A 25,447-nucleotide genomic window follows, 5' to 3' on the forward strand; every position below is an offset into this window, starting at 1 on the left:
GAGCCTAGGGGCTTAACATGTCTAAACATGAATATCAAGGTTTAAAGTAATGCATCACATAATCATACTAATACATATACATGATACATGAACATGCATGGAAACATTTTCATAACATAAATGCTGAATCATAATCTTAAACATAATCATAATCTTTCCTTCGTCATACATAACATAGTTGAGCATGGTATTTCTTTGAAACAATCTATGGTCCTATCCGTAAGTGTGACCTTAACTGTGCCGACTGATCAGTCTCCTGAACCAACGTACGTGGCGGTGATAAATCACCTCCTATGGTAGTAAACTACCTCATAAATCATATGGTGGATAACCACCCTTATGTCACACTACATTAATTTCCATCAAGAAAATATTTTATTGTTCAACATATACATAATCATAAGCATATAAAATTTCATGAATGCATGCACTGAAAATTTGTCCGTAATATATATTTAATTAATTTGTCATAATATATAATTATACTTAAAATATTTTCATGCACTAAAATAATTAAATATATATTTCAGACTTAGGGATTTTTCATGGTTTCGGTCCAGACTGCTGGTCTATCTACTAAGCCCCTTAACTGACTTAGAGCCCATTATCTAACTTAACCCCATAATTAATAAATAATTTTAAAAATTATAATTTTTACTAAAATAAAATGCTTAAATGTTATTGGGCTTAAATAAAAATATTTAGGCCCATTAATTAATTAATTCATATAAATTCCTGGACTGGCCCAATAAAATCACTGACTGGCCCAAAAATTCTTATGGGCCCAAGAGCCCATAAAAATCATTGGGCTAACTTAAAAATAATTTTGAAAGCCCAAATAAAATTATTTGGAGGCCCAAATAATTTTATTTCCAATTAATTGGCCCAAAACCAATTAAAACATAATAAACTTAAAAATTAAAAGACTCGAGCCCGACCCACCTAACCCGGACCCGGACCAACTTAACCCGACCCACTACACCCCAGACCCGACCCGAACCACCCATACCTGACCCAGCCCCAAACCCAGCCCAAACCCGATCCCCCTCCCTCTTCTCTTCGGCTGCGCGAGCAGCAGCCCTTCCAAGGCTACTGTCGCCTTGCTCCGGCCACGGCCGGCTGGAGCGCCGCTGGCAGGACCTTCCCATGGTCCTTCCGGTCCTAACCTAGCCCATGCCCTGCTGGTTCATGGCCTTGCATGGACCAGCCGAGCCCTCTTCCTCAAAACCCTAAACCTGCGTACCAACGGCCCACCAACTAGTTTTTGATCGGCCAGCCCCCTAACCAGCCTATAACCTGGCCATTTTTTGATCCTTAGGACCCTAACTCACCTCTGTCCCGAGCCCCAAGCCCCTGGACCGAGCCATGCTGAATAAAACGTGAGCCATGACAAGAAAACACCCAAACATGCATCAAACATAAATAAAATTGCATAATTTCGAAATATTCATATGAAATCTTGAATAAAAACATCATGCATGATTAATAGCTCATATGGTGGTCAAGTGAAAGATTTAGACATGCCTTTTAAATCTTGGACGATGATTGATGCGTACTCGAGGCTTCGGGACGACGAACGGACCAAAATCTTCAAGAACAAGGTTTAATCGGTTATGGGGTTGAGTTTTCTGAAAATAAACGTGAAGAAAGTTTGGAGAAGATGAAGGAGGCGGCTGATAGGTTTTTGATCGGCTAAAAGAATAAATTTTAGGTTTAAATTTGGGTAGATAATGGGTTAATAATAGATATTATTTATTATAAAGATATTATACCTTAAAAATAATCTTTAAAACTCTTAAAAATAATACTAATCTGATACAAAATCCTTAACTCCCGAAATAAATAAATAGGCTAATTTTAAAAATTAATAAAAGTCTATAAAATGACTTATTTTAGCTAAAACTCAACCCTTAAATAAATATATAATTAAATACTAAAATTTTCTTGACAAAATACCTTAAAATATTATTTTAAGGCTCATAAAACTCATAAAATATTTTTGGCTAAACATTTTGGTTTTTCGCCCGTCCACGGTCCCGTCTACGCGATCAAAACAATTAATTACTCAAAAATATAGAAATTCTAAAATAACGGGTTAAATGCTAAAATAAATTAAATCATGCATATAAATCACATAATAACACATAAATTCATTTAACCCTTATTTTAAAATTAATTTCTCCTAATTATGCATGCGGATTTACGTATAAATTTTCTGGGTGTTACCATTCTTCCCCCCTTAAATTGAATTTCGTCCTCGAAATTAAAGTACTTATCCGAATAACTCCGGATAGCGAGTCCTCATTTCTGCCTCGGTCTCCTAAGTGGCTTCCTCCTCGGAGTGATTCAGCCACTGAACTTTGACCATCGATATGACCCGCGTCCTCAGTCTCCGCTCATTTCTGGCTAAGATCCGAATCGGCCTCTCCTCAAATGCTAGATCCGGTGCCAACTGCAAAGGCTCGTAATCCAATACATGCGACAGGTTCGTGATGTATCTCCGTAGCATGGATACATGGAAGACGTTGTGCACTGCCGCAAGCCCTGGTGGCAAAGCCAAACGGTAGGCCAACGTGCCAACTCTCTCCAAGATCTCAAAAGGCCCAATATACCTCGGATTCAGCTTACCTCTCCGACCAAATCTCATTACCCCTTTCATAGGTGATACCTTTAGAAACACATGATCACCAACAACAAATTCAAGATCTCGTCGTCGAGTAACAACATAAATCTTCTGACGATTCTGAGCTGTCCTCATACGATCCCGAATCTGAGCCACAATGTTTGCAGTTTGCTGTACAATCTCAGGACCAAGTAGAATCCTCTCGCCAATCTCATCCCAATGCACGGGATATCTGCATCTTCTCTCGTAGAGAGCTGCATAAGGAGCCATACCTATAGATGCCTGAAAACTGTTGTTATAGGTAAACTCCACCAACGGCAATCTTGTCTCCCAAGAGCCCTGAAAGTCGATGACACAAGCTCTCAGTAGATCCTCGAGAACCTGGATCACTCTCTCAGACTGACCATCTATCCGGGGATGAAACGTTTTACTGAACAATAATCTAGTCCCCAATGCTGTGTGCAAACTCTTCCAGAAAGCATATGTAAATCTCGGATCCCTGTATGATACTATCGACACTGGTATGCCATGCAGTCTAACAATCTCCTTGATATAAAGCTCTGCATACTACTTCAATGAGTAATTAGTCCTCACCGGCAAGAAATGAGCTGACTTGGTGAGTCTATCCACGATCACCCAAATCGCTGTACAGCCTCTGGCACTCCTCGGAAGACCAACTACAAAGTCCATCGTGATATTCTCCCACTTCCATTCCGGAATGGGTAGAGGCTTAAGCAACCCTGCCAGATACTGATGCTCTGCCTTGACCTGCTGACAAGTCAAGCACTTCGATGCAAATCGACCAATATCTCTCTTCATGCCGGGCCACCAATATAATGACTGCAGATCTCTATACATCTTTGTATTTTCGGGGTGAATGGAATACGGAGATGTGTGAGCCTATGTCAAGATCTCGGTCCAAAAACTTATCAACGTTCGGTACCCACATACGACCTCAGTACTAAACGATGCCATCAACAACAGTATAAAGAAGACCGCCCTTAGCCTCATCCTTCTGCATCAACCGATGTAACTCCTCATCTGCAGGCTGTCCATCCCTGATACGATCTCGAAGATTCGGATGTACTACTAACACTTCCAAACTCGGTGCGTGACCGCCCGAATAGTACTCCAAACCAAATCTCTGAATCTCCTCCTGAAGTGGCAACTGTACTGTCAAACAGGATACCACTGAAGTCTTCCGACTCAACGCATCGGCCACTACATTAGCCTTACCCGGATGGTAGCTAATGTCACAGTCGTAGTCCTTTACTAATTCCAACCATCGGCGCTGCCTCATGTTTAACTCCTTCTGAGTGAAGAAGTACTTGAGACTCTTGTGGTCTGTGAAAATCTTGCACCTCTCACCATACAGGTAGTGCCTCCAGATCTTCAAAGCGAAGACCACTGCAGCAAGCTCCAAATCGTGCGTCGGATAGTTCTGCTCATGAATCTTCAACTGTCTCGACGCATAAGCAATGACTCTGTCACTCTGCATAAGCACAGCGCCTAAACCCAGTTTAGACGCATCCGTGAACACCACTAACTCCTCATGGGGCACTGGCATCGCCAACACTGGCATAGAAGTGAGTGATTCCTTCAGCTGATCGAAGCTCCTCTGGCAGTCTGAACTCCATATATACTTCGCATTTTTCTTGGTCAAGGAAGTCAAGGGTACTGCAATAGAAGAAAAATCCTTGATGAACTTCCGGTAGTAACCTGCCAAACCCAAAAAACTGCGAATCTCCGAAGCATTCTTCGGAACTCCCCAATCCTGCACTGCCTGCACCTTAGTCTGATCCACTGTTATCCCATCTCTCGAAACCACGTGGCCTAGAAATGCCACCTGTTCAAGCCAAAACGCGCACTTACTGAACTTCGCATGCAGTCGATTCTCCCTCAAAGTCTGCAACGCTGTCTGCAAGTGCTGTCTGTGCTCCTCAATGCTCCTCGAATAGATCAAGATATCATCAATGAAGACTATGATAAACTGATCAAGGTATGGTTGAAATACACGGTTCATGAGATCCATGAAAACCGCGGGAGCATTGGTCAACCCAAATGGCATCACCAAAAACTCATAATGCCCATATCGTGTTCGAAATGCTGTCTTGGACATATCTGCATCTCTAATTCGCAACTGATGATAGCCAGAACGCAGATCAATCTTAGAGAAAACCGAAGCTCCCTGTAACTGATCGAACAAGTCTTCTATCCTTGGCAGTGGATACTTGTTCTTCACTGTGACTCTGTTAAGCTCTCGGTAGTCGATGCAAAGTCTGAAACTTCCATCCTTCTTTTTCACAAATAACACCGGAGCTCCTCAAGGAGAAAAGCTAGGGCGAATAAAGCCCTTCTCCAACAATTCTTGAATCTGCTCCTTCAACTCTTTCATCTCAGTAGGAGCAAGTCGATACGGTGCCTTAGAGATAGGAACGGTACCTGGCAACAGATCAATACTGAACTCCACCTCTCTAGCTGGTGGAATTCCTGCAACGTCCTCTGGAAAAACATCCGAAAAGTCACCTACCACCTCTATATCTGACAATGATCTGCTAGGTGGTTCTGATGAAGTGACTACACTGGCGAGAAACCCCTGGCAACCACGTCTCAATAACTTCCTCGCACGCACATGAGAAATCACGTGCGGCATTCTACTGCTCTGGGATGCAAAGAAAACAAACTGGTCGCCTCCCACCGGTTTCACTGCCACTGTCCTCTGCCGGAAATCAATCACTGCTCCATTGACTGCCAACCATTCCATACCCAAAATCAGGTCGAACCCTATCAGCGGTAAGACCACTAAATCTATTCTGATGGTATGCCCCTGCAAATCCATTTCCAAGTCTCTACAGATACTAGTGGTAGACAGAATCTGCCCAGACGGCATGGTCACATCATACCCTATCTCTGCAACCTCGGGTCTAATGCCCATCCGTCTGATAAACTCCAGGGAGATAAATGAATGCGTAGCCCTTGAATCTAGCAACGCATACGTGGAGTTTTCTCCTACTAGAATTCTCCCGGTGATTAAGGAGGTATCTGGGTCAGCCTCCTCAGCCTGCATAACAAACACCCTCCCAGTGGTGTTCTTCCTCTTCGGACAGTTTTATGACACATTCCCTGGCTCCTTGCAAAGATAACATACATTGGAACCCACTAAACACTTCTCGGTGTGTGGCTTCTGACACTGCGGGCATATCAAAACTCCTCCAGTCTTAGGGGCCCCGCCCCTCTGCTGCTGCTGACCCTGTGGCTTCTGCTGATTTGGGCCCTTAGATGGCCCTGCGTACTGCTTCTTCGCAGGATGCTGCGAAGTTGCCCTCTAAAACCCTGGCTGAAATTGCCTCTTGCTCTGCTGCTCTCTCTGAATCTCCCTTCTGCCCTCCTCAGAACGCAAAGCTCTGCTAACTGCAGCCTCATATGTAGTGACGTCCATCATCCCAACATCATGCTTGACGTCAGCCCGCAATCCCTCAACGAACTGCCTCAGCTTCTCTGGTGCACTGTCTGCAATCAAGGGCACAAAGTGACAGCCCCTCTCGTACTGACTCACGTACTCCACCACTGACTTGTCCCCCTGACGGAGACTCATAAACTCTCGGACCATGCGACTCCGCACATCCTCCGTGAAGTACTTGGCGTAGAAGGTACGCCTGAACTCTGCCCAAGTCAAGGTAGGAAGGTGTACTCCCCTGACAACGCTCTCCCACCATAGAGATGCATCTCCCTTCATCATGTAGGTTGCACACTTGACCCGGTCAGCATCAGTAATCCCCATGTAATCGAAGATGGTCTCCAGGGATCGAATCCATTCCTCAGCAACTAGCGGATTGGTAGTACCCGAAAACTCCTTCGGTCCCTTCTTCTGGAACCGCTCATCCACGTCCTCCTCATGTGACAGCATCGGGCGTGCCGCCTGCTGCTCCAACAGAGAAGTAATCCCAGCCATCATGTTAGCATTGGCCTGCTCCAATACTGAAAGAGGGTTCTGCGGAGGTGGAGATCCCCTGCGTCAGTTCATCTGTCTTGGAGAAATTCTGCACCACCACATGTTTCTTTACGTAAATCGCAATGCATATCTAGGGTCTCAAAAGTTTTACTAAGTATGAAATGCTTAAACTAATACATAAGCTCCTAATAAATCTTATTAAAGCATTTAAAAATTACAGATCGATAGTGAGATTTCTGAGCTTCACGTGGCAGATGGACACCCTCCAAGGACCGTGCTTTGATACCAAATGAAACGCCTACTACTACTAAATGCAGAAATTTTTTTTTTAAAAGTAGACTATACATATATGCCCATACATATATGTAATTCAAAATAAAAGATGAATATTACCACTTAAAAATAACTTAAATACTTACTGAAAATATTATCATGCATGAAATAAAAATAATAAGTATACTAGTGTAAAACTCCCATAAGCGGAAATAATAAATAAAATGTAACTTGTTTAATAACTCAACATAATAAACATAAATGTATCTGAAACATCAACTAAAACTGCAACGGTCACGTGGCCACTGTTCCGTGAACTCATACATCCTCACCACCGGTAGTAGCTACATAAGTATAATCTGACTCACCTTCACCATATAAGCGTAGTGAGCCTAGGGGCTCAACATGTCTAAACTTGAATATCAAGGTTTAAAATAATGCATCACATAATCATACTAATACATATACATGATGCATGAACATGCATGGAAACATTTTCATAACATAAATGTTGAATCATAATCTTAAACACAATCATAATCTTTCCTTCGTCATACATAACATAGTTGAGCATGGTATTTCTTTGAAACAATCTATGGTCCTATCCGTAAGTGTGACCTTAACTGTGACGACTGATCAGTCTCCTGAACCAACGTACGTGGCGGTGATAAATCACCTCCTATGGTAGTAAACTACCTCATAAATCATATGGTGGATAACCACCATTATGTCACACTACATCAATTTCCATCAAAAAAATATTTTATTGCTCAACACATACATAATCATAAGCATATAAAATTTCATGAATGCATGCACTGAAAATTTGTCCGTAATATATATTTAATTGATTTGTCATAATATATAATTATACTTAAAATATTTTCATGCACTAAAATAATTAAATATATATTTCGCACTTAGAAATTTTTCATGGTTTCGGTCCAGACTGCTGGTCTCTCTACTAAGCCCCTTAACTGACTTAGAGCCCATTATCTAACTTAACCCCATAATTAATAAATAATTTTAAAAATTATAATTTTTACTAAAATAAAATGCTTAAATGTTATTGGGTTTAAATAAAAATATTTAGGCTCATTTACTAATTAATTCATATAAATTCCTGGACTGGCCCAATAAAATCACTGACTGGCCCAAAAATTCCTATGGGTCCACGAGCCCATAAAAATCATTGGTCTAACTTAAAAATAATTTTGAAAGCCCAAATAATTTTATTTCTAATTAATTGGCCCAAAACCAATTAAAACATAATAAACTTAAAAATTAAAAGACTCGAGCCCGGCCCACCTAACCCAAACCCGGACCAACTTAACCCGACCCACTACACCCCAGACCCGACCCAGACCACCCAGACCCGACCCAGCCCCAAACCCGATCCCCCTCCCTCTTCTCTTCAGCTGCGCGAGCAGCAGCCCTTCCAGGGCTTCTGTCGCCTTGCTCCGGCCACGACCGGCCGGAGCACCGCCGGTAGGACCTTTTCAGGGTCCTGCCGGTCCTAACCTAGCCCATGCCCCGCTGGTTCATGACCATGCATGGACCAGCCGAGCCCTCTTCCTCAAAACCCTAAACCTGCGCACCAACTAGTTTCTGATCGGCCAGCCCCCTAACCAGCCTATAACCTGACCATGGTTCGATCCTTATGACCCTAAATCACCTCTGACCCGAGCCCCAAGCCCCTGGACCGAGCCATGCTGAATAAAACGTGAGCCATGACAAGAAAACACCCAAACATGCATCAAACATCAATAAAATTGCATAATTTCGAAATATTCATATGAAATCTGAAATAAAAACATCATGCATGATTAATAGCTCATATGGTGTCCAAGTGAAAGATTTAGACATGCCTTTTAAATCTTGGACGATGATTGATGCATACTCGAGGCTCCGGGACGACGAACGGACCAAAATATTCAAGAACAAGGTTTGATCGGTTATGGGGTTGAGTTTTCTGAAAAGAAACGTGAAGAAAGTTTGGAGAAGATGAAGGAGGCGGCTGATAGGTTTTTGATCGGCTAAAAGAATAAATTTTAGGTTTAAATTTGGATAGATAATTGGTTAATAATAGATATTACTTAATATAAATATATTATACCTTAAACATAATCTTTAAAACTCTTAAAAATAATAATAATCTGATAAAAAAATCCTTAAATCCCGAAATAAATAAATAGGCTAATTTTAAAAATTAATAAAAGTCAATAAAATGACTTATTTTGGCTAAAAATCAACCCTTAAATAAATATATAATTAAATACTAAAATTTTCTTGAAAAAATACCTTAAAATATTATTTTAAGGCTCATAAAACTCATAAAATATTTTTGACTAAACATTTTGATTTTTCGCCCGTCCATGGTCCCGTCTACGCGATCAAAACAATTAATTACTCAAAAATCTAGAAATTCTAAAATAACGGGTTAAATGCTAAAATAAATTAAATCATGCATATAAATCACATAATAACACATAAATTTATTTAACCATTATTTAAAATTAATTTCTCCTAATTATGCATGCGGATTTACGTATAAATTTTCTGGGTGTTACAGCTACTCAAACGACCTTGGAATGCATTACATTTGAAAAAATATTTTGTGTAATTGTTGTAATTAGTGTTTATTAATGAAGGTATTCATTCATGCAAGAAAGTTTTTCATTGTATAAGCCCGGGAGATTCCATGCCCTGGCACCCATTTAAGCCCAAGACATATATAAACCCTTGACATTATATAAGCCCGGGAGGTTCCATGTCCCGACACCCATTTAAGCCCAAGGCATATATAAGCCCGGGAGGTTCCATGCCCCGGCACCCATTTAAGCCCAAGGCATATATAAGCCCTTGACATTATATAAGTCCGGGAGGTTCCATGCTCCGGTACTCATTTTAAGCCCAAGGCATATATAAGCCCGGGAGGTTCCATGCCCCGGCACCCATTTTAAGCCCAAGACATATATAAGCCCTTGACATTATATAAGCCCGGGAGGTTCCATGCCCCGACACCCATTTTAAAGCCCAAGGCATATATAAGCCCTTGACATTATATAAGCCCGGGAGGTTCCATGCCCCGGCATCCATTTTAAGCCTAATGCATATATAAGCCCTTGGCATTATATAAGCCCCGACACCCATTTTAAGCCCAAGACATATATAAGCCCTTGATATTATATAAGCCCGGGAGGTTCCATGCCCCTACACCCATTTTAAGCCCAAGGCATATATAAGCACGGGAGGTTCCATGCCCCGACACCCATTTAAGCCCAAGGCATATATAATCCTTTGGCATTATCTACTCTTTATTTATATAGAAAATTAAGGCATTAAACAATTGAAAAATAGAAAAGGCGAATAGCATTAATGATAAAGGGTTACAAGAGGAGGGGCTTATATGGCCCAAATTACAAAAAATGTGCTTAAACTATTGGATTCGTCAGGGCATCCTCGCCTAGTAGCTGGAGTTCCACCAGGCTGAGATGTTTCTGCCCCATCAGGTCCTTTTGAACCAGGGAGGGATTCAATGGCCTTGTCCAAATCTGGAAAATCTTTTTTGTCAATGGACCAAAGACCCACCTCCTCAAATTGATCACGTCACTTGTAAAAGCCGGTTTGAAAAAAGGAGTACGACTTGTTCACCACTGCTTCTTGGAATTCGGCGGAAGAGAGAACAGAAGCCTTAAGATCTTCTTCTGATCTCAAGCGGGTCTCCAGGGCCGATACTGCCTTCTCAGCCTTATGCTTGGCACTGGTCGCCTCAGCCTGAGCCTCCGTAGCCCCGGTTCTCAGCCGCCCTTAATTCAGCAGTAGCAGTGATTAGGGCATCTTGAGTTTGCCCCAGTTCCATCTCCGAGCGGGCGAGATTCTGTTGGGCAGATTGAAGAGCTTGATCAGCTGTCTTCAGGGCAGAGCGAAGACTGGACGCCACTTGATCATGAGTCTGCTTCATCATCACCAAATCTTGCTCCAACTTTTTGTTTAGCTCAGTAGCAGCCCGGGACCTTTCTACCTCTATATGTGCCCAGTCTGTCTCAATCCGACCAAATCGGGTTGCATCTTCATAGCTGTCGACTAGCATATGCAGCCCCTGCAAACACAGGTGTTAGAAAGGGAAATCGAAATACCATTAAAGCCAGGAAAAGTAGACTTACGGATATAATTCGGTTGGTGCCCTCGAAGTATTTGACATTGGGCCTTGATGATAGAGATGGTGTTTCTCCGCAGGGGTTAGGAGGTCCTTCGACATCCGTACTCCCCGACCGGAGGCTCCGGCCTGGAATATATTCTCCCTGGCACCCAGGGGACTAGAGCCATGTGCAGCTTGGTAAAATGGTGCCAGGGGTCGGAAAGAAGGAGAAAGGGGAGCCGCCTCTTCGAGGTCACTTAGAATGACCATGTCTGGTTCCTCCACATCTTTCCTTTTACGGACCAGTAAGGAGAAAGGTTCAGCAGCAGGGGACGTAGACTCATCATTTGCCCCGGTTTCCCGCAAAGGAAGCACGGGAGGCACAACAAAAGTCGGTCAGGCGGCAGGCACGGGATCAGTTGTGGAGCAGGGATGCTCTTGGGTCTGGCTCTCTTGTGCCCGGGGTTCCTCAGCCAGTTGGAGGACTCTTGCTTTCCTGGCCACCTCCGCAGCCCTGGCTTCCTATTTTTTGTTGAGCAGCCACCTTCTCGGCTGCCCGTTTCTCAGCAAAAGCTTTCTTCATTAGTCTGGATTTTTTCTTCTTCTTCGGGGCTGGTCCTTCTGCATAAAATAAAATGAGGGTTGTACATTAAAAATAATAGATAAAGAAAACCAATCACGTAGGGGCGAGGCGGCAACACATACCAAGGGCTGGGCCTGGACCTCGTATTCATCAATTTATTCGGTCCACCGGATCGACTACTCGGGCGCCCAGCCCATAAGTAGTCAAGCTCTTCTCCTCCAGGAGAGGGGCTGAAGGAAACTTCTGGTTTTCCACCAGTTCTTGGGAGCGAAGATATGGTTCTTCCAGCTTATAATTCTTCGGGAGGAAGGCTGGGGAGGAAGGGTTGTCAAAAAATTGGTGGGTCTTGTCTGGGCCGAAGGAAGTTGAATGAAAAAGAACCTCTCTTTCCATCCCTTCCAGGAGGAGGGGGTGTCATCTAAAAATCGAGAGTTTTGCCGAGCATTCAACAAGAAGGTCATCTCGGTAAAACGACAAGCATAATAGTAGTGGAAAATATGAGGGGTAATGGCCAAGTTGTGTGTTTTGAAAAGAACGTAGGTGGCGGCCATCATCCGGAAAGCATTGGGATGGAATTGGTTCAAGGGTACCTTATAAAAGCAGCAACCTTATAATAAAAAGGATGGATCGGGAAACGGAGTCCATTTCGAAGCTGCTCCCGAAAGAAATTATAAAATCCCTCAGGGGGTTGGTCAGCCCTGCCTAGGAGGCCAGGGATAATAATGGAGTAGGTGGGGGGGATGTTACCCATGGCCCGGAGCTCCTCTATAGCTTCCGGCCGAAGGGTGCTGGTACTACAAGAAAACCAAGGGCCATCTGGGTTAGGACGGAGGTTGGGAGTAAGGAGGGCAGTATCAGTAGCCTTAGCTTTCCCCTTGCCCTTAGAAGGGCCAGGTTGGGTTTTCTTGAGGCGAGATACAGAGGGGGCCCCTACTATGGCGGAAAATACACAGGAGGGGGAGAATCGTGACGTAAAGCATCGGATTCGATGCTTTGAGAACCTCGTGCATTCGCACCGGAGGTGGAAGAGGCAGATTCGGACATAATGAAGGTTAAGAGAAAAATGAAAAGAAGAGTTTTATAGGGAACTTACGAAGGAGCGACGAAGCACGAAAGAAAGCAATACGGGGGAGAGAATCGCCGGAGTTGCACGATCGCTGGGATGCAGGAGAAAGAGGAGAAAAGTGTGAGATGAAGACGACTAGGAATTATATATAAACACATGAGGGTTAATCTGAGCCGTGTGTTTACGGATAATCGAGTGGCCAGGGATAACTTGGGGAATTGGGCAGGACAGACAATGATGGCCTGGGTGCTTGACAAGACATAAGGCGTTATCCATTAAGGTGACCCGTCACTTCGCATCCTAGGGCTTACATCACATCTGACGTCAACACTGGCTTTTAAATTTTGAATTTCAAGAGTTTGCCGCCTAATCTCGGGATCATAGTGTCTTTGGAGCTACACCTCGGATCAGCGAGTAGGGCTCTAGCCCGACTATTTTAGGCAGGAGTGATGATACCCCGGTAAGTTAGAGGTATCAGGCCTATGGAAAGGCAGAGGCGTCAGGGAGGCTAGTCAGGACAGCGAGTAGGGCTCTAGCCTGACTATTTTAGGCAGGAGTGGTGATACCCCGGTAAGTTAAAGGTATCAGGCCTATGGAAAGGCAGAGGCGTCAGAGAGGCTAGTCAGGACAGCGAGTAGGGCTCTAGCCCGACTATTTTAGGAAGGACTGGTGATACCCCGGTAAGTTAGAGGTATCAGACCTATGGAAAGGCAAGGAGGCTAGTCAGGACAGTGAGTAGGGCTCTAGCCCGACTATTTTAGGAAGGAGTGGTGATACCCCGGGAAGTCAGGGGTATCAGGGCTATGGAGGAACAGGAACATCAGGGTTGGATAAAGTCGGACTAATAGCTCAGATATAAGGGAGTAGCTCACCCTGGAGGGAGGCGTGAGACCGAGAAGACCAAGTCTTCAGGACTTGAGCAAGACCCATTTCTCAGGGGCATGATCCCCACGATTGGCATTATTCCGAGCCTGCCAGCTTCATCGTGTGTGACAGGTAAACGTGGGCAACTTCTGCACCCACGACCCAGATCGTGGCCACTATCCTGGAAATTCGGAGTGACTCTCTTACTCTAAACTCTATAAATACCTTAGATCAGGTATCAGTAAAGGTATGTTCATCTAAAATCTCAAAAGAATTATATTCATTTTTGCCTAAAAATCCCACTCTATTTCTAAGTCTGACTTAAGCATCGGAGTGGTCCCGCCGGAAAACCTTTCGGCTCCCCACTAACGTGCTTTTATTTCCTTTCCTTGTGCGCAGATCACTTTAGTCAGGGAGGGATAAATCATATTCCATCCTTACCAGCCCGGTCATCTCGTCAGGCCCACCTTGCTACCCTGATAGCCCGGACACTCATTTTTATCAAACATCATCAATGGCGTCGTCTGTGTGAAGCTTGTGCTATAAACGTAGATTGATTTTATCAAAAAAATAATATAATTTCCCTAACGTGCTGAAATTACAAAAATATCTGTCCTCTTTATTTGAAAAAAACTATTTCAAAAATATACTCAAGATATTTATGTAATTTCAAGTGCAATGTGTGATCCTCTATGTACATGTAACATCACCCTAAAATATTATACTAATACTAGACAAAGTTATGTTATTTTAGAAAATGAAAATTAAGTATTTATGAAAATATAAAAATGTACACAAATTAAATATTCACCCTCGAATTCACTTTTAGGGAAGTAGCATCTCCGTTTCCCACATTCGGATTAGATTTTTTTTTCCTCCATTTTTTTTTTTGAAAAAAAAAAAAAAATCACTAATCGAATATCTTTTTGTGATTTATAGCTTTCTGATATTTTTTTTGATTCGTACGCGGCCTTCTGATTTGCGAGAAAACTATGAAAATTCTTCGCGTATATATATATATATATGGACAATTAATGTTTAATGGCTATAACAATGATCACAATTTTAAAAAATTTCACATATATATGTAATTTAAATAGTTAAAATTTCCAGATAACGGATTCTTATGATACTAGTACAAGAATTCCTGGTTGATGAATCTAATATACATATCTAAATTAAAAATGATGAGTGAAAAAAAAGTTAAAGGGTTTCTTGCTGAATCCTGGACGTGAGTTGGACGAAGGCATTGACGGTGCAGGGGATGGTCAAGCCTCCCGTGGGATGATTGAACCCGAATTCTTCTTCCGCCCGATGCAACAAATCTTGGAACCAAGGATGATTCAGGTATGATATAGGCACCACCAATCTCTTCCGCTCATCATACTCTCCTACTCCTACGTAAACCGCCAGATGTCCCTTTGGCACATCCGTCGTTTGCTGGTTCCTATTCACGAGAGATTGAAGCTTGTGAAATTGCTTCGCGTTTGCAATCAACGATGGGAACCGAATCGCCATGTATATATATATGGCTCGTGTGTGTACGTATAATGTGTTGGAATGAAAATTATGTGTGTTTAATGTTAATTTTGATCTTCCAATGAACAAAGAAGCTATAGCTATGTGTTATGTGTTATATATATATTAATGATTGTGATTCAATGGATGTGTATTTGGGACGGAGGAGTGTATATATATATATATGTGGCGGAATTGCATCGATTCGGGGACGGAGTGGATGATATGATACCTTAAGAAGGGGGTCTACCAGAATAAGAAGAACATGGCCTTTGTCATGAAATATATGATATTAAAAAAATATATTTCTCTTATCTGTACGAATCAGCACATGGACCAGAAGCCCACTTGTACGTACGTAATTATTAAAGTTGTCATTCGGCAATCATGCGAAGCAAAGATATCAAAATTTGACATGGTCACTTTTATAGTACTCAGAATCTAATCTTGGTTCTGTGCTTACAAAGCTAGGCATGCGGTTAAAGGTAGTAAAAATAATATAATAGGTATGAGGCCAATTTTTCCGATTTCGCGGGGGTGGTTTGTTCTATGACCCGTCTATAAATACAAGATAATTTTTCAGGAATTTTTCCAGGAAGCATATATGATCGCGGTTCCTTCGATTTTTCGGCCTAAAGAGGTGGGAGGGCGTATGAAGGGTGATCATAATAAATATTAAATGAATAGCGTTTGACAGGAATAATTAACGATCAATCGTCTTGTTTGAAACAGTTATCAAATTCCCGGAATTTTCGAGATATGTTATCTGTTCAAAGTCAAAGGGTCTCATATACTTGATGCACCACTAGTCGATACATGACAAGACAAAACAGTCGAATTAATTCCAACTACATTTCTCCTTTCGTTACAGTACTATAAGAAGTCAAGGATTTGGTTGTATTTTTCACGAAATTTGAGAAGTTTGTGATGGAGGATGATGGCGCCTCTGAAAGTCATGGAGTCATGTGCTGTACAATTTAATTTTGGCTCCAACTGTTATTAATCAGCACACAGATATTGGATGCACCTCATCCACGGTTTTCCATGTGAAGCTAGCAGGTATACAGTACAGATATTTTAGAATGAAAATTTTTAATTTAATTTAAATCTCAAGCCTTAATTTTCAATTCTTTATACTTTTTTACGTCCATCTCATGATACTAGATCAAATTTCCTGCATCGCCTTCTCAGGATTAAGCTTTGGAGTTTTACTTATTTGTATACTATATACTTCAATTAACAAAAGCATCGTGTATTATAAAATACCACTGGATCGTTACACATTCTGTGGATGTTCCGTAAAAAAATAAATTAAGAAATAAGTATTTTCTAAAAAAAAAAAATTAAATAGAAGTATTAATGTTGAAATTGAATAGTAGGACGAAAAAATAAATTATAAAGAAAGGAGTAAGTTTTTTGTGAGACGGTCTCACGGATTTATTCGTGAGATGAGTTAACTGATCTACTTATATTTAACATAAAAAGTAATATTTTTTCATTGGTGACTCAAATAAAAGATTCGTCGTCTCACAAAATTGATCAGTGGGACATGGGTTTTTATGTAAAGAAAATGCCACGCTAATTTAGTAAAATAATGTCGTTAGTTTGATAAGATGGCTGGTGTTTTAGATAAATCTAAAATTGTAGCTAGCATGACTTTATATAGTTAGTATATGGTATCCTTGTATTATATATTGTAATATTAATCCAGTAAAGAACTAAAGATATTATCTAAATTAAAGAAGTTATCAAGTAAGGCTTTTTTTAAAAAAAATTATGTTATATATATATATATATTATGATTTCATATGCATGCCCAATATTGCCCATTAATTTGATACTTTCTGGATACATGGGGTAAATTTTTTTTTTTAAAACAAGAAAAACTCAATTAAAGTGATTCTTAAAAGCAATCCTAAACATTATTTAAGAGCGGTTGAGTAACTTCTTCTGAAACTTTAACTGAGTGAACTTGTATCTGTTACATGCAAAGACAGCTTGATTTAGTACAATTAATAAACCATTGTTTGTTATCACCAAAACGAAGGAACCTAACAATATAAATGTCACATGAGAAAATTATTAAAATTGAAAAAAAGAAAAATAAAAAAAGGCAAAGATAGCAAGCACAAAATTAAATTCGTCGGCATAAATGATCAAAATTGCAAAGAGACTAACATAACTTACATAAGGACAAAAATTGCAATTTTTTTCGAATTCATACCGTATAATTATATTGGTCCTTAGTTTCTTTTACTTATTTCACAAGAAGATCATCAAAATGGGAAAATAATATTTTTGGTCTCTTAAATTTTCAAAAATTGTATTACATTAATTTTTAATTTTCAAACTATTTTGATCAAATCATCGTGGCAGGCTGACATGATCATTTTCCAAATCCATGTCATCATTTTCTGGACGTGAGAAATTAAATCAAATAGTCAAAAATTAAAAGTTAGTGTACCGAAATCAAACTTTGAAAAGTTTGTGGATATTAAAATCTAAAATTGAACAAGTTAACATACCAAAAAAAAAACTATTTAATTCACTTGTCAACATAATTGAATATGTTATTTCGATCGATATGACTTACGCCGGTAAGACATACGTAGTTTATACATCGCCATCTTGAAAATGATATATATATAGGAGCAAATTGGTGCAACTAGTTCCGCTAATTGGAAGGCATGCATGCACCGTCGGGCATAGGGAATGAGGGGGGCCGTTTTAAATATATATATGAATATGAATCAATGCTGGTGTCTGCTAATCATGCTTATATTCATCAATCATATGTCTATTCCTTGCCGTTGGTTATACCATATGATCTCTTTCCTTGTCTCTAATGTTTTCTTATTTAATTTATGGGGTTTTTTTTAATCCATCCACCATTTTTCTAAATAATTTCGACCAATTGGAAACCCTAATCCGAATTAATCCCATGAACTTGCCCTTAATGAATCTTCGAGATCATTTGGATGATTAAGCGGAAGCATGCATTGATCCATATTAATGTTTAATTTGATAGCTCTTTTGATGTATGTAGTTGGATTTCGGTATTTACACAATTTGCTTGAGCTGACGAAGTAACCTGCAAACAGAATTAGGTAAATCTTTTGCGACAAACTTTCTATTTTCACTATTGAATGATCATAATTATTTTAAAACAATAACTTACTATTTTGTCATGTAAATTTAAAGACAGATTTAATTTAAAACTATTAGACAACACATATAATTGTTTTAATTTTCGAATCAAACATCTTTTTATAACTCAAAAAATGAATTTTGATCAGCTATAAATTTTTTAAAATAGCTTTTAGTAGACTCAAAAATAATTTAATTAATTTTATATATAGTTATATAATATATTATTAAATCCTTCAAAAAATTAATATATTATTAAAAATTTATAAACAAATTAATTATTAAAAAAATGATGATTGTAAAAATAATCAATACGGGACCATATATCTCGATTCAGTTAATAATACAGAGATTAATAGAGATTCTTTGGACCAATTACCTATGAGCAATTTGGGAAAATTGCTTTTTTGGTCCTGTATGTTTGTCACTTTGCGATTTTGGTCCTTAATATTTTCAGATTGCAGTTTTAGTCCGCTATCTTTATTTTTTTGGCAATTTTAGTCCTTTTTCCGATGTGGCGCTGACGTGGCACCAATTCAATGCTGATGTGGAGCTGACGTGTACAGTGCCACGTCAGCATTTTCGAAGAAAAAGGACCGAAATTGCCAAAAATCGAAACATACAGGACTAAAACTAAAATGTGAAAACATAAAGGACCAAAATCGCAAAGTGACAAACATACAGGACTAAATTTGCAATTTTCCCTGAGCAATTTTGTTAAAGTAGCTAGGGCCTAGGCTCATTCAAATAAATAAATAAATGAGTAATATATATGGAGAAATTTTCAGCTACCCAACCAATGATGTTCAACTCGTATTCGACCACTAAAACTCTGTACCGTGTTTTAGTTATGCAAAAAATAAAAAAAAACAACTAAAATCCGATACCAGGTTTTAGTGGTCGGAGACGAGGAGTGAAAATATTTTTGGGCAACTGAAAAATCCTAAACTTGGTACCGAGTTTTAGTGTTTTTTTTTTTTGCACCACTAAAACCCGTCGCTCACAGATTTCCTATACCCTAGAGTATATATATATATATATATATATATATATATATATATATATATATATATCACACACATATGTACATAGGCGGACCCAAAAATTTTGTTCAGGGGGGCGCACTGAAGAGTAGAGCCATGTGTTGCTCCGCCCGATGGTAGCTTGGTTGTCCAGTTTTTTTATTTTTTATACATTAAATTTAGTCCACTTTGTCAAATATCTCTGTGAACAATTTTAAAATAAAAAATACAAGTTAAACACATTAAAAAATTGAGAGGTTAGAAAATTTAAATTTGGATAAAAATAAAATCTAACTCCATTATTGGATACAATTTATAAAAAATCACGAATACATAATTTATATCACTAAAAGACGAGCAAAAAAGTTAAAACATTTTCATCAATTCATAATAATTTATTATATAATTATTTGATAAGTCGCTAAATATTTTTATTTTTCAATATATAATATCAATATGAGTTAGAATTGACATTTACCATATTTTATTAAATAAATGATACAAGTATATAATAAAACTTTATATAAAAAATTGAGGGTATGGGTCCGCCCATGCATATATATATATATATATATATATATATATATATATATATATATATATATATGTATATATATATCACACACACATAAATTATACATACGAGCTCTTCGGGAAAAACATCTCGTGTTTAATATATCAATATAGATATGTAAAATAATCAAATTGTCCTGTAAATTATTTTATTGATTTATTTGCACCAAAAATCTATATAAAATATCGTCAAAAACATATTTCACCCTAATGAAAATTAAAACAAGCGTTTTAGCCTTTAACCAAAAACTATATAAATGTGATTTTTTATTATTCGTCTGTTGCGGTTAAAAAACCAAAATTTGAATAACATTACGCTGAATGTACAAAAATGATTTTTATTGATCTATAATATTTTCCAAATCCACATAATACAGCTATCAGAATATAATCTTATAGCTCCACACGAAAAAATTGAGCAAGAAATCGTGAAATTTCTTAACAAGATCACATTTTCTTGTATGAGAACTCCATCCAACATGAAATATCAACACAATGTTGGGCTTCATTTTGGTATCTTAAGTTCTTAACCACAACACGAAATGCGCGTGTGCAAAAAAATAAAAACACTATGGCAGGAGTAGATCATATAATTTTTATTTTAAAAAAAATCATGGATTTAGACACCTATTTAATTGTTGCACAGGTGAAATACACATTTTAGACATTTCAAAAGAGATTTTGGTGCAAATAATTCTCATTTTATTTGGTTAGTACAATGGTTGTTAATGTTACCCAAAATGCTACTCGAAAACGTGAATATAACAGAAACAATATACTATGAACAAATAATGATTGTATAACAATTCAGCAGTATAACGAGTATGTAAATACTGAACAATATGAATGAAACGAATAAGAAAACATTTAAGCAAACCGAGGTCTGTAACTAGTATAATTTTCTTAAAACAGATTTGTCCCCTCCGAAGTGTACTTCGAGGATGATACGGACGTCTGTATCCCAGGTAGGGGTGGGCACGGGTCGGGTTGTTCGGGTTTCGGGTTATTCGGGTCGGGTACCCGATTATTCAGGTAGTGTTTTACACTACCCGAAACCGAACCGATACCTTACCGATTATGTCGGGTTCGGGTCGGGTCGGGTTCGGTTTTCCGCTTAGACGCTGTTTGATTTTAGACCATGTTTCGGCTAAATTGTTATGTAAAGAGTAACAGTGCTTAAGATGGCTAAATGTGAAAATATTGTAAGTTGCAGCAAAGGGTTTAGGGTACTATGATTTCTTGTTTTGCAGCTAGTGATTATTGGTGGTATAAAAAGTTGGTAATATTAATCTCATTATCTCAGTATCACCATCTTGAGAACTTGATCCTTCTAATCAGAGAACGCTTGCTACATATGATCATCACACAGTACTCCCAAGAACAACATGACACAGACATGGAAAAACTCCTAGCCATGACGGTCAAGAACCACCGCCTCTCGCCGGTATCAAAAACCCAGAAACGAAAGCTTTAGAAACAACAACAAAATCCAAGCCAAAGAAGAGAAAAAGCTTTTGTATATAAACAACTTCTGAGGATAAAAAACTCAAACTGGATTGATTGGGAATTAATTGAACTCTCGATGCTTTGAATCGATGGTGTATTGGTGTGTGTATTATCCATGATGGAAGAACAAGGGAGGCCGCTCTCTTCTCAATTATCACTTGTGAGCCTCTTAGTTTCTAGGTTATAAACTCACGCAAAGTAGAAAAGCTAATGGGCTGGGCCATATAAAACATAATACTAATAGGTAATATAATATTTAATATATATTCATGTCAAAAAAAATATTTAATATATATATATAAATATATAATATTAAACGGGTACCCGATCGGGTAGTTCTGGTAGTCAAATACTACCCGAACCCGATCCGACTAAAAAAAAATCGGGTTCGATTACTACCCGAACCCGATTAAAAACACAAAATACACGAATTTGCCACCCGATCGGGTTCGGCTTGGATCGGGACTCGAACTACCCGATCCGATTGCCCACCCCTAATCCCAAGATACAATGGAGGAACCTTGTAGAAACCTATCACGAAGGAACTACAATGGCGAACCGAGAATCTACCTAAACAGTATCACGACGGAGCAGAAACAGAAGAGCTCGAGCAGAAAACCGAGTTCAGAAGTGAAGAGAATTCGAAACTGATGGTTTGAAGGACTGTAGACTGCCTCTATTTATAGGCACTCGGAATGCCCTATGGACAGTCACAAACTGCCATCTGAAAGGTCAAAGGCCATGCCAGCTGAAGCACCAACAGTCTGATCTGAAAGGCCAAAATCCAAACCAGCTGAAGCACCAAAAGTCTGATCGGTTGGAGCATGAACAGGCAGGCAGGTGGAAGGTCAGATCTTGAAGGATCCATTCGAAATTATAGGAAAAATATTTCAAAAAATAATAAAAGAAAATAGCAAAAGGTGGCCAACACTAGGTAGGCAATTTTAACCTTGATCGATCCGATATTCGATGCACCCAGGTCGCACTCGTATGCTTGCACACAAGTCAAGCCTTTTCCAGTGCAAATCAAGCCCTTGATTTGCACCCCTCATGCGCAAGCGTGCGCAAAAGAGAGCCTCTTGACCAGTCATTCTTACATCTTCATAAAGTGTAACATATTATAAGATCACCCATACCATGTTTCTTTTCCAATGTGGGACACTCAAATTCCCACTTAACCATCCACTTAACAAGCCCAAGTACTTGTCCATATTTTCATTCACATTAAAGCCCAATAGCCTAAAGTCCAACAATCCCCCACATGAATGGAAATTGAAAGGTAAACGAATATAGTCGTGCTAAAGTTCAACAGTTGAATCCTGCATAGGATAGGTAGACATTACCTTTTGAACCTTCCCTTGTGAAAGTATAATAATTCAGTGGTTGACAGTAGATGCGATGTCTTTGAACTATACATCCGTTTGTGTAAACTAAGATATACTTCATACAGGACTCTCCCTGATACAATTCAGTTCTCATCATTGTGTTCGTTTTGGCCATGAACACACGCTTGGTTCTATAAGAGGGTCTACAATTGAGCCTTACAATTCCTTCGAAATGGCCCCACTTCTCTCTCACACAGGTGATTCTATGTTGAATTTCATCAGAATCATTAAAAGCAATAAGCTTATCCTCAACATTCACTGTTTGCAATAGGAATAGACTAGGGATAACCCCCACAGTGATCTACCAAACCTGTAACGCCCCGAATTTATCTTAATTGAGTTTATTTGAGATAATCAGAGATTCTAGAATTCAGGAATTGTTGTTGTTTCCAGGTTTGGAGCATCGACGTTTTGAGAAGAGGTCTAAGATGACTTAGACTTGAATGGAATGATTAACTCGAATCCGACTTGATTCGAGTGTTCCGAAAAAATCACATACTTGCATGTTAATTGATTACTTGGATTATTGAATGAGTTATGCTTTGCACTTGCATTCATATTGAGCCATTTGAATTCATTCTTTTTTTGATTTAGACGATCTGAGAATTATAGTAGGGGGCATTGGCAAGCGATTTACTGCAATGATCGACTTAACCCTCTATAGTTGCTTCAGATTCTAGAGGATTGAATTATACACTATCCACCCCGAGTGGAGAGTCGGTGCGATCTGTGTGATAGTTCATCCTCGGGATCCCATTAGAGGAAGAGAAGAACTGATTACCGTTGGATTATCCATACTTGATAATCCCAGAATTTAAAGTTATGCATTTCATTTTAGATTCCTTCTTGAAGTACATGACTGATATTTGTGTATCATGTTTGAGATTATATATCATTAGTTGATATATTGAATGTTATAGCATGTTTGTTGCTTATACTTAGAAAATTATTCTCACTGGAGTTATCCGGCTGTTGTCTTTGTTTGTATGTGTACTTGGCAACAGGTGGGGCATGACCGAGTCAGAGATTTCATGGCTAGGTGGTTGAGTTGATAGAAGTGGGGACATGGTGGTTTGGATTGTCGTTTATGTAATCGAACTTAGATTGTATTTTTACTCGTCTTTGTACTATGTTGTAGAACTTAGAATTGATGCATGTTCTACTAGTTCGATTATTGTACGACTCTAGAACTACCATGTATTGTATGAGACTAGATTGATGCTGGAATTGCATGATTTGGTTTGAGTTTGGGCAAGTTTTTCTGCTGTTTTTCTGCTCAGAGCTGTCACCGCTCGATCGGTAAAGATTGACCGATCGAGCAATGGACTTGTGGCCAAGTTTCTGTTTTTGGAATTGCATGCCCGCTCGATCGGTTGAATCTTACCGATCGAGCGGCGCAGGATTATCATCCGGGCAGGGAGTTTGCATTTCTTTGCTCGCTCGATCGGTTGAATCCTACCGATCGAGCGAGGCACTATTTCTTTAAAAAAAATAAAAAAAAAATAGTTGCTTTTATTCTTGAATCTTGTGTCCTTAGTTTTTGTTAGCTTGAGATTAGATGATTAGAACCGAGGTCCTCACAAAACCAGTGCGATTAGGTTGTCCCATTGAACCTAGTTCTTGGGATCTCCAGTCTACATAGGTTGGGTTTTTTTTTGCATCAATTTATTACATAGGCTTCAGTCCCATTCCTTTTGAGGATTTTTCAACTAACTCTCTGTTTAACCCTTTGGTTAACGGATCCGCTATATTATCCTTTGACTTTACATAGTCAATAGAGATAACTCCAGTTGAGAGTAGTTGTCTAATGGTATTGTTTCTACGACGTATATGTCTAGACTTTCCATTATACATCTTGCTTTGTGCCCTTTCGATCGCAGATTGGTTATCACAATGAATGCATATAGCTGGTACAGGTTTCACCCATCCTGGAACATCTTCTAAGAATAGACGCAACTATTCAGCCTCTTCAGCACACTTATCAAGTGCTATAAACTCAGATTCCATCGTGGATCTAGCTATTACAGTTTGTTTAGAAGATTTTCAAGCAATTGCTGCACCTCCTAAAGTGAATACAAAATCCACTTGTAGATTTTGAGTCTTTCATATCAGATATCCAGTTTGCATCACTGTATATTTTAGGGGTGGAATCGGGTCGGGACCCGTCCCGTAACCCCCTTACCCGATTCCCGTTTCGATAGGAATTATTATATTTTTTTTCTCCCGATCCCGCACCCGAGATGTGTCGGCACCCGAATGTTCGGGATCTCGTCGGGTCGGGAGAGGGTAATCCCGAATAATATTTTTTTAAAAAAATATTCTAAGAAAATATTTTTTTGAAAAAAATTTATGAAAAAAATCAAACAATTTCTTAATACATTACAAATAAATTAAAATTTCTTTATATATAACCATTAAAAAACTAAAACATTTTTTTAGTACATTACAAATAAACTAAAACAACTACTTGATTAATAAAAAAACATATAATTATTCATAATAATAAAAAAAACAAAATAAAAAATTATAACTCAATGTTAATATTAAAAAAGATAAATATAAAAAAATTATATGGTATATAATTATAAAACATTAATATTAAAACATAAAATTAAAAAAAAATATTTTTTAATTAAAAAATATTATTAAAAAAATTATTTTTATATTCGGGTCGGGTCGGGTCGGGTCGGTTCGGGTCGGGTCGGGTCGGGAATCCCGTCGGAAAGGGTTGCCTATCCCGATCCCGACATTGATCGGGTCGGAAAAAATTCCGAACACTCGGGTCGGGAAAAAT

At 39.1% G+C, this 25,447-nt stretch overlaps 2 protein-coding genes across 2 annotated transcripts; both read right to left on the bottom strand.

Moving 5' to 3' along the window:
• Positions 1-3,584: 3,584 nt before the first annotated feature.
• LOC140862600 (uncharacterized) lies at positions 3,585-5,690 on the bottom strand. Its single transcript, XM_073265633.1, has 2 exons — positions 5,256-5,690; positions 3,585-3,779 (listed from the first exon to the last, which is right to left on the bottom strand). Exons 1-2 carry the CDS (start codon positions 5,688-5,690, stop codon positions 3,585-3,587), a joined length of 630 nt encoding a protein of 209 aa, XP_073121734.1.
• A 258-nt stretch (positions 5,691-5,948) lies between these two features.
• LOC140862601 (uncharacterized) lies at positions 5,949-6,530 on the bottom strand. Its single transcript, XM_073265634.1, has one exon. It carries the CDS (start codon positions 6,528-6,530, stop codon positions 5,949-5,951), a length of 582 nt encoding a protein of 193 aa, XP_073121735.1.
• Positions 6,531-25,447: the final 18,917 nt, after the last annotated feature.

The sequence above is a fragment of the Henckelia pumila genome, chromosome 4, assembly GCF_033568475.1.
Source record: "Henckelia pumila isolate YLH828 chromosome 4, ASM3356847v2, whole genome shotgun sequence".
NCBI classification, from domain to species: Eukaryota; Viridiplantae; Streptophyta; class Magnoliopsida; order Lamiales; family Gesneriaceae; genus Henckelia; species Henckelia pumila.